Here is a 14171-nt window from a genome sequence, read left to right on the forward strand (position 1 = left end):
AAAGTTTATGATAATATTAGAGGACCTAGGGAACTCCCATCTTCCAATTAGAAGTTCTAGGAAACTCCTTTCTCTTCCCCAGATGTTTCACCATTAATATCCATCTATTTGAAGGATCATAAAAACTCCTGGGAGAATTAACACTAATGTCACCTACCCTGTAGCACGAATTAGTTTAACCAGATTGTCTCCCTCCAAACAGATGCATGAGATCAGTGTTCTAAGAAAGTGGGAGCATTTATGGGATGGATACAGAGTAAAGGAATAACTTGGGAACAGGGGACATTGTTCAGTGGGCAAACCTGATTAGGGACTCCAGAGACCCCACTTACAGCAAGAAGGGACTGGGACACAGAGAGGGAGGGGAAAGGACACAGAATGAGAAGCTCAGAGGAGCCTTATGCAGCACTGACATGTACCCAGAGAAAGGAGGAATATAAGGTATAGGGAGTGGTCTTAAATTCACTTGTTACCTGAGCTAGTCAACTCTAATTTTCAATGACTTCCTGATTAATAACAGACACAGGTGTTTAGCATTCTCTCTGAAGCTAAGTGGCATCTTTTTTTTAGAAGTTTACCAGATGGCTGTGTTCAGTCCTGCCAACTACACCATATGGAAAAGGTTCCCTTACCTGGACTGAATCTGCACATCCTTCCATTTGTTTCCTGTCAAGGTTGGGTTCCTGGATGAGATATCACAGGAAATGGCTGAGTCAAATGAAAAATCTTTATTCCTGGTTATGACTTAATCTTTGGTTATGTTTCATTCTTGGTTGTGTCCTTAATCCCCCTCTATTCTTTTAGTTTAGTGAATTAGATCAAACAATATACAAAGTCAAATTCTTTCCCCGTTTTCCTTTATTTTAGCCCAAAGCGTAAGCCAATATGCGAAGCCAGCTCCTTTGTTTGCTTCCCCCTGGTCTTCTCTGTGGCCCTGCAAATTCTTCTGCAGATAAAAACACTTCCTAAAATGAAGACTTGTCCAATGCTCTTTTACCATTTTGGAGACAGAAGTAAAGAGAGAGCGTTTTCCAGAGCTATCTGTCATCCATTTGCAAATTTCCACAGGAATCTCCATTACCAAGTCTTGAAGGGGGTGAGCATGATGTTGTATGGAACCTCTGCTAGGCCTATGCAGATCTCCTTCCTGAGCTTAGAGTTGGAAGAAAAGGACATGCAAGTACTTACCCAACCTAGGGTCAGTTGGGGTGGTTCGTGCAAGGGCTGTTTCCCTCTGTAAAGGGCTAATGTGGGTTTCCTCTAGTATTTCCTCCTTTAAAAAAAAAAAAAAAAAATTGTTATTCTAATAACATATATACAACCTAAAATTTCCACTTTAATCACATTCACATATATAATTCAGTTCTGGTTATTAAACCGTTTTCAGATATGTGGTTTCCAAATATTTTGTCCCTTTGAATAGGTTGTCTTTTCAACTTCATCATAAAGTTCTTTGATGCACAAAAGTTGTAAATTTTGATGAGGTACCATTTATCTATTTTTTTTTATTTTGTTGCTTGTGCTTTGGGTGTAAAGTCTAAGAAACCATTGCCTAACACAGGATCCTGAAGATGCTTCCCTACATTTTATTCTCGGAATTCTATTGTCCTGGTTCTTATATGTAGGTCTTTGATCCATTCTGAGTTAATTTTTGTGTATGGTGTAAGATAGGATTCTTCCTACATTCTTTTGTATAGGGATATCCAGTTCTCCCAGCAGCATTTGTTGAAGAGACTATTATTTCTCAGTTGAGTAGACTATGTAGCCTTGTCAAAAATCAATTGGCCATAGATGTGAGGGTCTATTTCTGAACTCCCAATTCAATTCCATTGGTCTATATATTGTGCCAGTATCATTCTGTTTTGAACACAGTAGCTTTGTAATAAGTTTTAAATAAAGGAGATATGAATCTTCCATCTTGTTCTTCTTTTCAAAATGTTTTTGGCTATTCAAGGCCCCTTACTCTTTCAAAAAAATTTGATGATTGGCTTTTTAATTTCTGCAAATAGAGTTGGAATTTTGATTGGGATTGCATTGAAACTGTAAATCATCTTGGGTAGAATTGACATCTTAACAATATTTAGTTTTCCAATCCATGAGCATGGAATGTCCTTGCATTTATTTAGATCTTCTTTGATTTCTTTTAGCAAAGTTTTGTAGTTTTCTATGTATAAGTACTTTACATCCACAGTTAAATTTATTCTTAGATACTTGATTCTTTTAGTTGCTATTGTAAATAGATTTTTTTCTTGATTTCCTCTTTAGAGTGCTCTTTACTACGGTATAGAAATACTACTGATTTTTGCATGTTGATTTTGTACCCCACCACTTTGCTGTATTCATTTATTACTTCTAGTAACTTTGTTGTAGATTTTTCAGGACATTTTATATATAGGATCATCCCATCGGCAAATAGAAATTTTTATTTCTTCCTTTGCAATTTGGATGCCTTTAATTTCTTTTTCTTGAGTAACTGCTCTGGCTAGAACTTCCAGTACAATGTTGAATAACAGTGGTGACAGTGGGCATTCTTGTCTTGTTCCAGATCTTAGAGGGAAAGCTTTCATACTTTCACCATTGAGTATGATGTTAGCTGTGGGTTTTTCATATATGCCCTTTAAGTTCCCTTTTATTCCTATTTCTATAAGTGTTTTTCTTGAGAAGGATGCTGGATTATGTTAAATGCCTTTTCTGCATCAATCAAGATGATCATGTGCTTTTTTCCCTTTGTTTTGTTAATTTGGTATATTACATTAATTGATTTTCTTATGTTAAACCACCCTTGCATACCTGGGATAAATCCCACTTGATCATGGTATATAATGCTTTTAATGTGCTGTTGAATTTGATTTGCTAGTATTTTGTTGAGGATTTTTGCATGTATATTCATTAGGGATATTGGTCTGTAATTTTCTCTTCTTGTAGTATAATTATCTGGCTTTGGTATTAGTGTGATGTTGGCCTCACAGAATGAGTTAGTTAGTGTTCCCTCCTCTTCATTTTTTTTTTTTTTTTTTTTTGAAGTTTATGAGCAGGATTAGTATTAATTCTTCTTGCAATGTTTGGTAGAATTCACCTGTGAAACCACCTGGTCCTGGGCTTTTCTTTGACGGTAGGTTTTTGATGAATGATTCTTTACCTGTAATTAGTCGGTTGAAATTTTCTGTTTCTGCTAGAGACCATGAAGGTTGTTTCTAGGAATTTTTTCATTTCATCTAGGTTGTCGAATTTGTTGGCATACATATCCCACCTCTCATTTCTGATTTTATTTATTGGTATCTTCTTTCTTTTATTCTTTGTCAATCTAGCTAAGGGTTTGTCAACTTTATTGATATTTTCAAACACCAACTTTTGGTTTTGTTAATGTTCTCTAGTTTTTTTTATTCTTCATTTCATTTGTTTCTGCTTTAATCTTTGTTATTTCTTTCCTTCTGCTTGCTTTGAGATTAGTTTGCTGTTCATTTTCTAGCTCCTCTGGGTGTGCAGTTAGGTATTTGATTTTAGTTCTCTCTTCTTTTTGAATGTAAGTGTTTAGGGCTATGAATTTCCCTCTCAGCACTGTCTTCACTGCATCTCATAAGTTTTGATATTTTGTATTCTCATTTTCATTTGTCTCAAGATATTTACTGATTTCCCTTGTAACTTCTTCTTTGACTCATTGATTGTTTAAGAGTATGTTGTTTAACTTCCACATATTTGTTGATTTGCCAGTTCTCTCTCTGTTATTGATTTCCAGCTTCATTCTATTGTGGTCAGAGAAGATTCTTCATGTAATTTCAATCTTTTTAAATTTATTGAAAATTGTGTTATGACCCAAACATGTGGTCCATCCTGGAGAACAATCCAGGTGCACTTGAGAATGTATATTCTGCTGTTTTGGGGTACAATGTTCTATATATTGTTAGTTCTATTTCATTTATCATATTAACCAAATTCTCTGTTTCCTTATTGATCTACTGTCTACATGTTCTATCTATTGATAAGAGTGGTGCATTGATGTCTCCAACTATTATTGTAGAGGTGTCTATGTCTCCCTTCAGTTTTTCCAGTGTTTGCCTCATGTATTTTGGGATACTGTTGTTAGCTGTATAACTATGGGGGGTTACTCACTTTAATATAACTATGGGGGGGTTACTCACTTTAATAACAATACGTTTACCATGTTATCACCATGGAATGTAAAATCAGACAAGAGAATTTCACAAGTGCAACAAAGCATTCTGTAGTATGTCACGTTTGTGTATAATGCCTGGCCAAGCCAACTTGCTCGTAAATACAAGACACCGGTAATATATTTTAACATTTTTGAATCTTACAGAACTAAACTAGAATCCATAATTAAGTTATCCTCATGTTTATTTATAAATATGATACTACAACAAATACTACTTGTAAGCAGCTCTGTTACCAGGTTTTTTAGATTTAGCTTAAACACATACACACATACATTTTCAGTTGTGGGAGGCATTACAATGTTATAGTCCATGCACTTTTCTGAGTTCTTTGAGACTAAACCAGCCCTAGAAACCAAAACACTAGACAAGTTTAGAAGATGGGCAGAAAAAAATTGATTGGGGTAAATAGCACATAACAACCAGACAATGTGTTATTCTGCAGCAACTCTAAGTACTTCCGGGTTGGCCTGCTATCCTTTTTAGAACTAATTTCATCATGAGAGTTTAAGAATGTGGACATTTTACCATTATCAAGAGAATTTGGATGACATGTTTCTTTGTGCTAACTTGACTTCCCTGAATGACCTAGTTAGTGAACTTGTCACCAATAATTTGGTCACCAGGCAAATCAAGCCTGAAAGAAAGGAAGCCAATATTCAAAATACCATGTTGTTATCTGAACCTACTCAAATGTTTTATTTTCAGCATATATGTGTAAACTTAATTTGAGGTGTTTAAATAAAACAAATACCATCAACACCAAGATAGCATGACAGCACCTCTTCTTCTAAAGTTCAGGTTTTGCCCAGTATTCCCGATACAAGGAATAGCCCATACCTAAAGAAAAAGAATACTAGTTAAGCACTTAAATATTTTATTCAATATGAAGAAAATAAAATCAGTCCATAAAATGGCTAAAAGTAGTACCCTTGCTAGCATGGAATACTGACAAAGGGAACAAGACCCCAGATTGCTCACACTTTTGCCTTCTTTAACAATTTAAATTTCTAAAACTCTTTTTACCTAGTTTGACAAGTAGCTTAAGGCTAGTATGAGTAGTTTACACTATTAAAAAATGTCTGTTTTTTTAATCAGTATTTATCTGGCAACTTTAAAAGGAGTTACTCTTGCTACACAATACCAGGTAAGTTTAATGATTTTAAAGACAAAAGCATGTAATACGTACACTTTAACAATTGTTTCCACCTTCAAAAACTCAATAAAATAGCAATCTTGTTTTCCCAGAAACTGCATCATACTGCCAATCCTATTTGCAAGTCTGGACTCTTCAATATAATCATAAATTCAGTGCTGGGAAGGAATGTGTTTTTATTTTTTTCTTTAAAACCCTAGTGAAATACTTCATAGACAGTAATACCGTGTCACTACTTAAATTATCTTTATTCCATTTTTATATGAAAATGAATAATAGTGATATTTACAGATAGCTTCAGGGTCAGCTAAAACTATCTACCTTGTTTTGTGTATAAAGAAACACACTGAAAGGGGACCACACATTTGAAAATTTCCTATAGGAACCTACCAAGAGTCATTGCTCCCACGACAAAGCCTTGGACTGCCACACGCATGTGAATCAGGTGAACAGACATTTTAGTATTTACCCTGCTCTTCAATTTGTATAATCCATATGCAACAATTGCTGCAAAACCTGCCATCCCTGGAAGCTTGTGCCTGGTTTCTCCTGGACTTTGTCCCATGTGCCTTTTTCCCTTTGCTGATCTTATCATTGTTTTGAATCCTGTGAATCCTTCCAGTGAATCACTGTGCCGGGGGATCATCTTGGGGACTCCCAACACAACTACACATTCACAGTCGGGACAAATGTTGCCTCTTTAGCTTTTCGGATAAGTTTAGATCCCTGATTTTCATCATATGAAGATAGAGAAAAATCTGTATCGGTTGACATGATTGGTTGAAGACTCTTCCACTACTGACGACACGTCTTGAGCTTCCACTGGCATCTGCTGTATAAATATTTATGATTGTTTTTCTTTTTGGTGGCTTGACCCTTTTATTAACATGTAGTGTCTTTCTTTTTCCTTGTAGCAGCTTTTGACTTAAAGTCTATTTTGTCTGATATTAGTATAGCTACCTCAGCTCTTTTTTGGGTACTATTTACCTGGATTATCTTTTTCTATCCTTTCACTTTCAACCTATTTTTGTCCTTGGGTCTAAGATGAGTTTCTTGTAAATAAAAAATAGTTGGATCATGCTTTTTTTTTTTTTTTTTTTTTTTAACCTATTATGTCAATCTGTATCTTTTTATTGGTAAATTTAATCCATTAACATTCAATGTTGTTATTGTAAAGGTAGTACTTACTTAGGCCATTTTGTCCTTTGGTTTTATATGTCTAATCTTTTTTTTTTCTCTTTTCCTTTATTGCAGCCTCCTTTTCTGTATAGTTGATCTTTTGTGATATATCTGAGTGATCTCTTTCTCAATTCTGTTTCTATATATATATATTTTTTATTTTTATTGAGATTGTTCAGATACCATACAATTATCCAAAGATCCAAAGTGTACAATCACTTGCCCCTGGGTACCCTCATACAGCTGTGCATCCATCACACTTAAGTTTTGTTCAATTTTTAGAAACTTTTCATTACTCTAGACAAGAAATAAAGTGAAAGATGAAAAAAGAAAAAAAAAGAAAAGGAAACTCTAAACCTCCCCTATCCCTAACCAACCCCCCTCAATTGTTGACTCCTAGTATTGATATAGTACGTTTGTTACTGTTTATGAAAAAATGTTGAAATACTACTAACTGTAGTATATAGTTTGTAATAGGTATATAGTTCTTCCCTATATGCCCCTCTATTATTAACTTCTAATTGTATTGTCATACATTTGTTCTGGTTCATGAAGTGATTTCTAGTATTTGTACAGTTGATCATGGACATTGCCCACCATAGAATTCAGTTTTATACATTTCCATCTTTTGACCTCCAACTTTCCTTCTGGTGACATATATGACTCTGAGCTTCCCCTTTCCACCTCATTCACACACCATTCGGCGCTGTTAGTTATTCTCACATCTTGCTACCAACACCCCTGTTCATTTCCAAACATTTAAGTTCATCCTAATTGAACATTCTGCTCATACTAAGCAAGAGCATCTACATTTCTTCCACAAGGCAGGAGGGAGAGTCAAAGAAGGTAGAGAGGCAAAAGAAAGAGGAAACAAAAAAATGACAGCTAGGAAGCAGCAAAAGGAAAAATAACCTTAAATCAAAGTAGAATAAAGAATCAGACAATACCACCAATGTCAAGTGTCTAACATGCCTCCCCTATCCCGCCCTCTTATCTGCATTCACCTTGGTATATCACCTTTGTTACATTAAAGGAAGCATAATACAATGATTCTATTAGTTACAGTCTCTAGTTTATGCTGATTGCATCCCTCCCCCAATGCCTCCCCATTTTTAACACCTTGCAAGGTTGACATTTGCTTGTTCTCCCTCGTAAAAGAACATATTTGTACATTTTATCACAATTGTTGAGTACTCTAGATTTCACCAAGTTACACAGTCCCAGTCTTTATCTTTCCTCCTTTCTTGTGGTGTCTCACATGCTCCCCATCTTTCTCTCTCAACCGTATTCATAGTTACCTTTGTTCAGTGTACTTACATTCTTGTGCTACCATCTCCCAAAATTGTGTTCCAAACCACACACTCCTGTCTTCTATCACCCTGTAGTGCTCCCTTTAGTATTTCCTGCAGGACAGGTGTGTTGTTCACAAAGTCTCTCATTGTCTGTTTGTCAGAAAATATTTTGAGATCTCCCTCATATTTGAAGGACAGCTTTGCTGGATACAGGATTCTTGGTTGGTGGTTTTTCTCTTTCAGTATCTTAAATATATCACACCACTTCCTTCTTGCCTCCATGGTTTCTGCTGAGAGATCTGCACATAGTCTTATTAAGCTTCCTTTGTATGTAATGGATTGCTTTTCTCTTGCTGCTTTTAGGATTCTCTCTTTGTCTTTGACATTTGATAATCTAATTATTAAGTGTCTTGGCATAGGCCTATTCGTAGCTCTTCTGTTTGGAGTACGCTGCGCTTCTTGGATCTGTAATTTTATGTCTTTCATAAGAGATGGGAAATTTTCATTAATTATTTCCTCTATTATTGCTTCTGCCCCCTTTCCCTTCTCTTCTCCTTCTGGGACACCAATGATATGTACATTATTGTACTTTGTTTCATCCTTGAGTTCCCGGAGACGTTGCTCATATTTTTTCATTCTTTTCTCCATCTGCTCCTTTGCATGTAGGCTTTCAGGTGTTTTGTTCTCCAGTTCCTGAATGTTTTCTTCTTCCTCTTGAGATCTGCTGTTGTATGTTTCCATTGTGTCTTTCATCTCTTGTGTTGGGCCTTTCATTTCCATAGATTCTACTAGCAGGCTTTTTGAACTTTTGATTTCTGCCGTATACATGTCCAGTGCTTCCTTTACAGCCTCTATCTCTTTTGCAATATCTTCTCTAAACTTTTTGGATTGATGTAGCATTAGTTGTTTAAATTCCTGTATCTCAGTTGAAGTGTACATTTGTTCCTTTGACTGGGCCATAACTTTGTTTTTCTTAGTGTAGGTTGTAATTTTCTGTTGTCTAGGCATGGTTTCCTTGGTTATCCAAATCAGGTTTTCTCAGACCAGAACAGGCTCAGGTCCCAGAGGGAAGAAATATTCAGTATCTGGTTTCCCTGAGGGTGTGTCTTAGAAAATTGCTCCACCCTTTGATGCCTCAGGTCACTGTGCTTTTCTGCCCAGCAGGTGACACCTGTCAGCCTATAATTCTTGACTGGTGTGAGGAGGTATGGCCGTGTTCCCTCAGGCTCTGGGGTCTGGTTCTGAATGGAAAGGGCCCCACCCCTTTCCTCCTAGAGAAGACAGACCCCTCAGGTGGAGGTCATTAGCATTTCAATGGTCTCGCTCTCTGCTTATGGTGTCTCCACCCTTCCCAGGGTCACAGTCCTGGAAACTGAAAATGACTGGGGCTTTCTCCACTGAGCCAAAAAAGAAACAGATAGTCCCTTTCAGACCCAGTCCAAGGTGACCCTCCGGCTCTCCCAGGTCAGTCGTCACCCAAAGCCTCTGTCTGTTTTTTGGGGGCTGCGTACCTGTAGTGAGCAGTTCACACTCGCTACTTAAAACCCCAGCTGGAGCTCAGCTGAGCTGTATTCGCTTTCTGGGAGAGAGCTTCTCTGTGTCACCACGAGGCTCGGCAGCTCGGGCTATGGAGGAGGGGGTCTCCCGACCTGGTTCCGCAGGTTTTACTTACAGATTTTATGCTGTGTTCTCGGGTATTCCTCCCAATTCAGGTTGGTGTATGATGAATGGATGGTCTCGTTTGTCCCCCTGCAGTTATTCTGGATTATTTACTAGTTGTTTCTGGTTTTTCGTAGTTGTTCCAGGGGGACTACTTAGCCTCCACTCCTCTCTATGCCGCCATCTTGCCCGAGTCTCCTATATATTTTTTATATACTTTCTTTGTGGTTACCCTGGAGTTTGTACTACACAAACTACATCTATAACCTACTAATTTGAAAACATACCATCTTAGCTTCAATAGCGTACATGTTCTCTGCTCCCATATCATTTTGTTTCCCCTCTGTATATTGTTTTTGTCCCACAATACACAATACCTCTTTATATTTTGCATGTCCATTATCAGGAAATATGATTTTTTCTTTTTCAACTGTATTCTGACTTATTATAGGAATTAAAGAGTAGAGTTATAAATTGAGGATTCAGTACTATTGGGTTTTGCATTTACCCCTTTATTTATCTTTACCGAAGATCTTCATTTCCTAAAACTGCTCCAAGCTTCTCTCTCCTGTCTTTTCCTTACAATCTGAAGGACTCCCTTTAGCAATTCTTTTAGGGCAGGTCTTTTGTTGACAGACTCTCTCAGTTTCTGTTTATCTTTGAATATTTTAAACTCTCCTGCATTTTGAATGACAGTTTTGCCAGATAAAGAATTTGAGATTGGCAGTTTTCTCTTTCAGTACCTTAAATATATCATACCACTGCCTTCTCATTTTTGTGGTTTCTGATGAGAAATTGGTACCTAGTCTTATTGAAGATCCCTTGTATGTGACAAATCACTTTCCTCTTGCTACTTTCAGAATTCTCTTTATCTTTGGCATTTGACATTCTGATTAGTTGTGTTTCAGAGTAGGTCTATTACGATTTATTCTTTTCGGAGTATGTTGAGCTTCTTGAACATGTATATTTATGTCTTCCATGAGAGTTGGGAAATTTTCAGCCATTATTTCCTCAAGTATACTCTCTGCACCTTTTCTTCTCTTCTCCTTCTGTAACACCCATGATGTATATGTTTGCATGCTTTATGCTATCACTCAAGTCCCTGAAATACTGCTCAATTTTTTTCTAGACTTACCTTATCTGTTCTATTGACTATTTTATTTCAATTGTCCTGTCTTGTAGCTTGCTGATTCTTTCTTCTGCCTCTTCGCATCTACTAATGTATGCCTCTAGTGTATTTTTAATCTCCATTGCTGTACCTTTCATCCCCCAAATTTATTATGTTTCTTTTTAAACTTTTGACTTTTTCTTTATGCTCACACAATATCTTCTTAATAGCTTTTATCTCTATAGCTACCATTAATTTATTTCTATCTATATTTTCCTTCTTTACTTGAATTGATCTAGGAGATTTATTTGAACTGTTTTGATTTGTTATTACAATTGTGTGTCTCCTCTGAAGTTTTAATTTGTTCCCTTTACTGAACCATATCTACCTTTTTCTTAGTATGTGTCTTAGTTTGCTAATGCTGCAGAATGCAAAACACCAGAGATGGATAGGCTTTTATAAAACGGGGGTTTATTTCACTACACAGTTACAGTCTTAAGGCCACAAAACGTCCAAGGTAACACATCAGCAATCGGGTACCTTCACCGGAAGATGGCCAATGGCGTCCGGAAAACCTCTGCTAGCTGGGAAGGCACGTGGCTGGCGTCTGCTCCAAAGTTCTGGTTTCAAAAATGGCTTTCTCCCAGGACGCTCCTCTCTAGCAAGCTTGCTTCTCTTCAAAACGTCACTCACAGCTGCACTCCGTTCAGTCTCTTGAGTCAGCATATTTTATATGGCGCCACTGATCAAGGCCCACCCTGAATGGGTGGGATCACACCTCCATGGGAGTATCCCACCAAAGTCACCACCCACAGCTGGGTGGGGCACACTCCAAGCAAATCTAACCAACACCAAAACTTCTGCCCCACACAAGACCACAAAGATAATGGCATTTGGGGGACACAATACACTCAAACCGGCACATTCCACCCCCTGGAACCCAAAATGGCATTATCTTTCCAAATACAAAATACATTCATTTATCACAAAAACTTAAATCATTTCAGTAACAAAAGTTAAGTACAAAATCCCATCAAAATAAGTTTAGGCTTGGTCAGTTCTAAGGCATAATTCCCCTCTAGCTGTGGATCTGTGAACCTAGAACAAGTTATGTGCTTCCAATATACAAAGGAGAGACATTCATAGGATAAACATTTCCATTGCCATAAGGAGAAACAGTAAGGAAAACAGGGTTAACAGGAGCAAAACAGTTCCTAAAACCCACAGGACAAAGTCCATTAGATTTCAAAGACCGAGAGTCATTTACAGAACAATGTTGCATCCTTGGGGCTTGAGAGAGTAGGAGCCTAACCCTTCCCAAGGGCCTTTTCAGCAGCCCGTTCCTCTCCAAACACTTAGGTGAGTGCTCCAACATTTCCACACATTGGGGAGACCACCTTCTCGGCCCCACCCTCCTCAAACATCGGGGCAGCTCCCGGATTCCCTTCCATCTCCGGGTCACATGCTCAACCCCTTCAGAACAGTGTGGTGGCAGCCAGGCTCTCCTCAATTCCCTGGAAATGTGCTCCACCCTCTTTGGGACCTGAGGTGGCAAAACTCTTCCAGAGCATCGAGGCGGAAAGCCCGCCCTCGACCTCCAGGGCAAACTCACCCTTTCCATGCATGTGGGCTGCTCCGCTCTCCCAGCCCCAAACCTCTTGACTCCAGACCTCAACCTCCATGGCTCTGTCTTTGAAGAGATTTTTCCTTTAATTTTTTCCTTGTCTGTCTCCTCCAGTCCAGACCGGCAATGGCTCTGTCTATAAAGCTCTCGCAAAAATTCTGTTGGCTTTGCATGAAGCACACAGGGGTCAAAGCCATTAGACAACAGGACTTTCCACAAATCCTTTCTGCTTAACTCCTTTTCCAATCTTGGCTTGTACTGAAATGGCGGCTGGGTTCCATGTTTGATTATATCCTCATGTTGGGCTGTAGCTTCTGGGATTCCACCCCCTGGAAGCCTGTAATTTTCCAAGCCATCAACTTCTGGTTTCTTTGAACCCAAGAGTTCAGTTCTAAGTTTCTCTCTCTCTGCTCGCATTTTACTATAAGCTGCAAGGAGAAGCCAGGATACGTCCTCCACACGTAGTCTGGAGATCTTCTCAGCTAAGTATTCCAAGTTGTTGCTTCCAGATTCTTCCTTCCATCTGACACCAGGACTCAATTTTGCCAAATTCTCTGCCACTTTAAAACAAGGATCGCCTTTCTTCCAGTTTACAACACATTCATCATTTCTGTTCAAGTCCTCATCAGAAGTATCTTTAGGGTCCATATTTCCACAAACAGTCTCTTTAAAGCAGTTTTGGCCTTTTCTATCAAGCTCCTCACAATTCTTCCAGAATCTTCCCCTTATCCACTTAAAAAGCCGTTCCAACATGTTTGGTATTTGCAGACTCAGCAGCAAAAGCACCCCACTCCTGGTACCAAAATCTGTCTTAGTTTGCTAATGCTGCAGAATGCAAAACACCAGAGATGGATAGGCTTTTATAAAACGGGGGTTTATTTCACTACACAGTTACAGTCTTAAGGCCACAAAACGTCCAAGGTAACACATCAGCAATCGGGTACCTTCACCGGAAGATGGCCAATGGCGTCCGGAAAACCTCTACTAGCTGGGAAGGCACGTGGCTGGCGTCTGCTCCAAAGTTCTGGTTTCAAAAATGGCTTTCTCCCAGGACGCTCCTCTCTAGCAAGCTTGCTTCTCTTCAAAACGTCACTCACAGCTGCACTCCGTTCAGTCTCTTGAGTCAGCATATTTTATATGGCGCCACTGATCAAGGCCCACCCTGAATGGGTGGGATCACACCTCCATGGGAGTATCCCACCAAAGTCACCACCCACAGCTGGGTGGGGCACACTCCAAGCAAATCTAACCAACACCAAAACTTCTGCCCCACACAAGACCACAAAGATAATGGCATTTGGGGGACACAATACACTCAAACCGGCACAGTATGGCTTGTAATTTTTTGCTGTTGTGTGTGCATTTGGTTATTTTAATGTGCAACTGTGAAGGTCAGTTTCTCTCTCTTTCCTAGGATTTTATTGCTAATTGGCTTTGTGTTTTAATTCAAGGGAAATTCTAACTCTCTCTGAGAGTCTGAATCTTGTTGGAATTTTGCTTAATGTGGATTGGAATCTTTGCTTAATGTAGATTGGAACATTTTAATTTAAAAGTGTCACCAGTTTTTCCATGTGCCTGGGGTTGAATTATCCTGGCACTTTAGGACTATGTCTTAAAACATTTCATCTCTCATGTGGCTTGCCCATAGCCCTTGCAAAAATAAAAGTTGAATTAATCATCCATTCACGTATGTATGAGATAAGTTCTCTGCCTCCAAGATATGTGTAATCTGGTGAGAACGGTAAAGGGACAAACATGTAAAAACATTGTATGAAGTAGTGTGTTACAATGAAAAGTGTTCAAGGCTGGAAATCAAGAGCCCAAGTCAGAGTGATGGTTCATCCATTTACTAAGAGTGACTGGATGTTATTTTAGTCCTCTGAACCTCAATTTCCTCATCTGCAATGTGAGAGAGTTGGACCAGATAATATAATATGACTCTCTGTAGACTGTACATATAGACTATAATCCTCTTGTCTCC

General features: G+C 38.4%; 1 protein-coding gene across 1 annotated transcript; it reads right to left on the reverse strand.

Moving 5' to 3' along the window:
- Window positions 1-4962: 4962 nt before the first annotated feature.
- Window positions 4963-6102, reverse strand: LOC119509881 (HIG1 domain family member 1A, mitochondrial-like). The gene is made up of 3 exons (XM_037803888.1): window positions 6007-6102; window positions 5719-5860; window positions 4963-5012 (listed from the first exon to the last, which is right to left on the reverse strand). The coding sequence occupies exons 1-3, from the start codon at window positions 6100-6102 to the stop codon at window positions 4963-4965; spliced, it is 288 nt and encodes a 95-aa protein (XP_037659816.1).
- Between the last annotated feature and the right edge of the window lie 8069 nt (window positions 6103-14171).

The sequence above is a fragment of the Choloepus didactylus genome, chromosome 15, assembly GCF_015220235.1.
Source record: "Choloepus didactylus isolate mChoDid1 chromosome 15, mChoDid1.pri, whole genome shotgun sequence".
Taxonomy (NCBI): Eukaryota; Metazoa; Chordata; class Mammalia; order Pilosa; family Megalonychidae; genus Choloepus; species Choloepus didactylus.

Coding starts and splice junctions, on each gene's coding strand:
- LOC119509881 (XM_037803888.1), bottom strand. CDS start 6,102: ATGTCAACCGATACAGATTTTTCTCTATCTTCATATGATGAAAATCAG. Junction 5,861..6,006: donor AGGCAACATTTGTCCCGACT/GTGAATGTGTAG, acceptor ACCAGGCACAAG/CTTCCAGGGATGGCAGGTTT. Junction 5,013..5,718: donor CGTGGGAGCAATGACTCTTG/GTAGGTTCCTAT, acceptor CTTTTTCTTTAG/GTATGGGCTATTCCTTGTAT.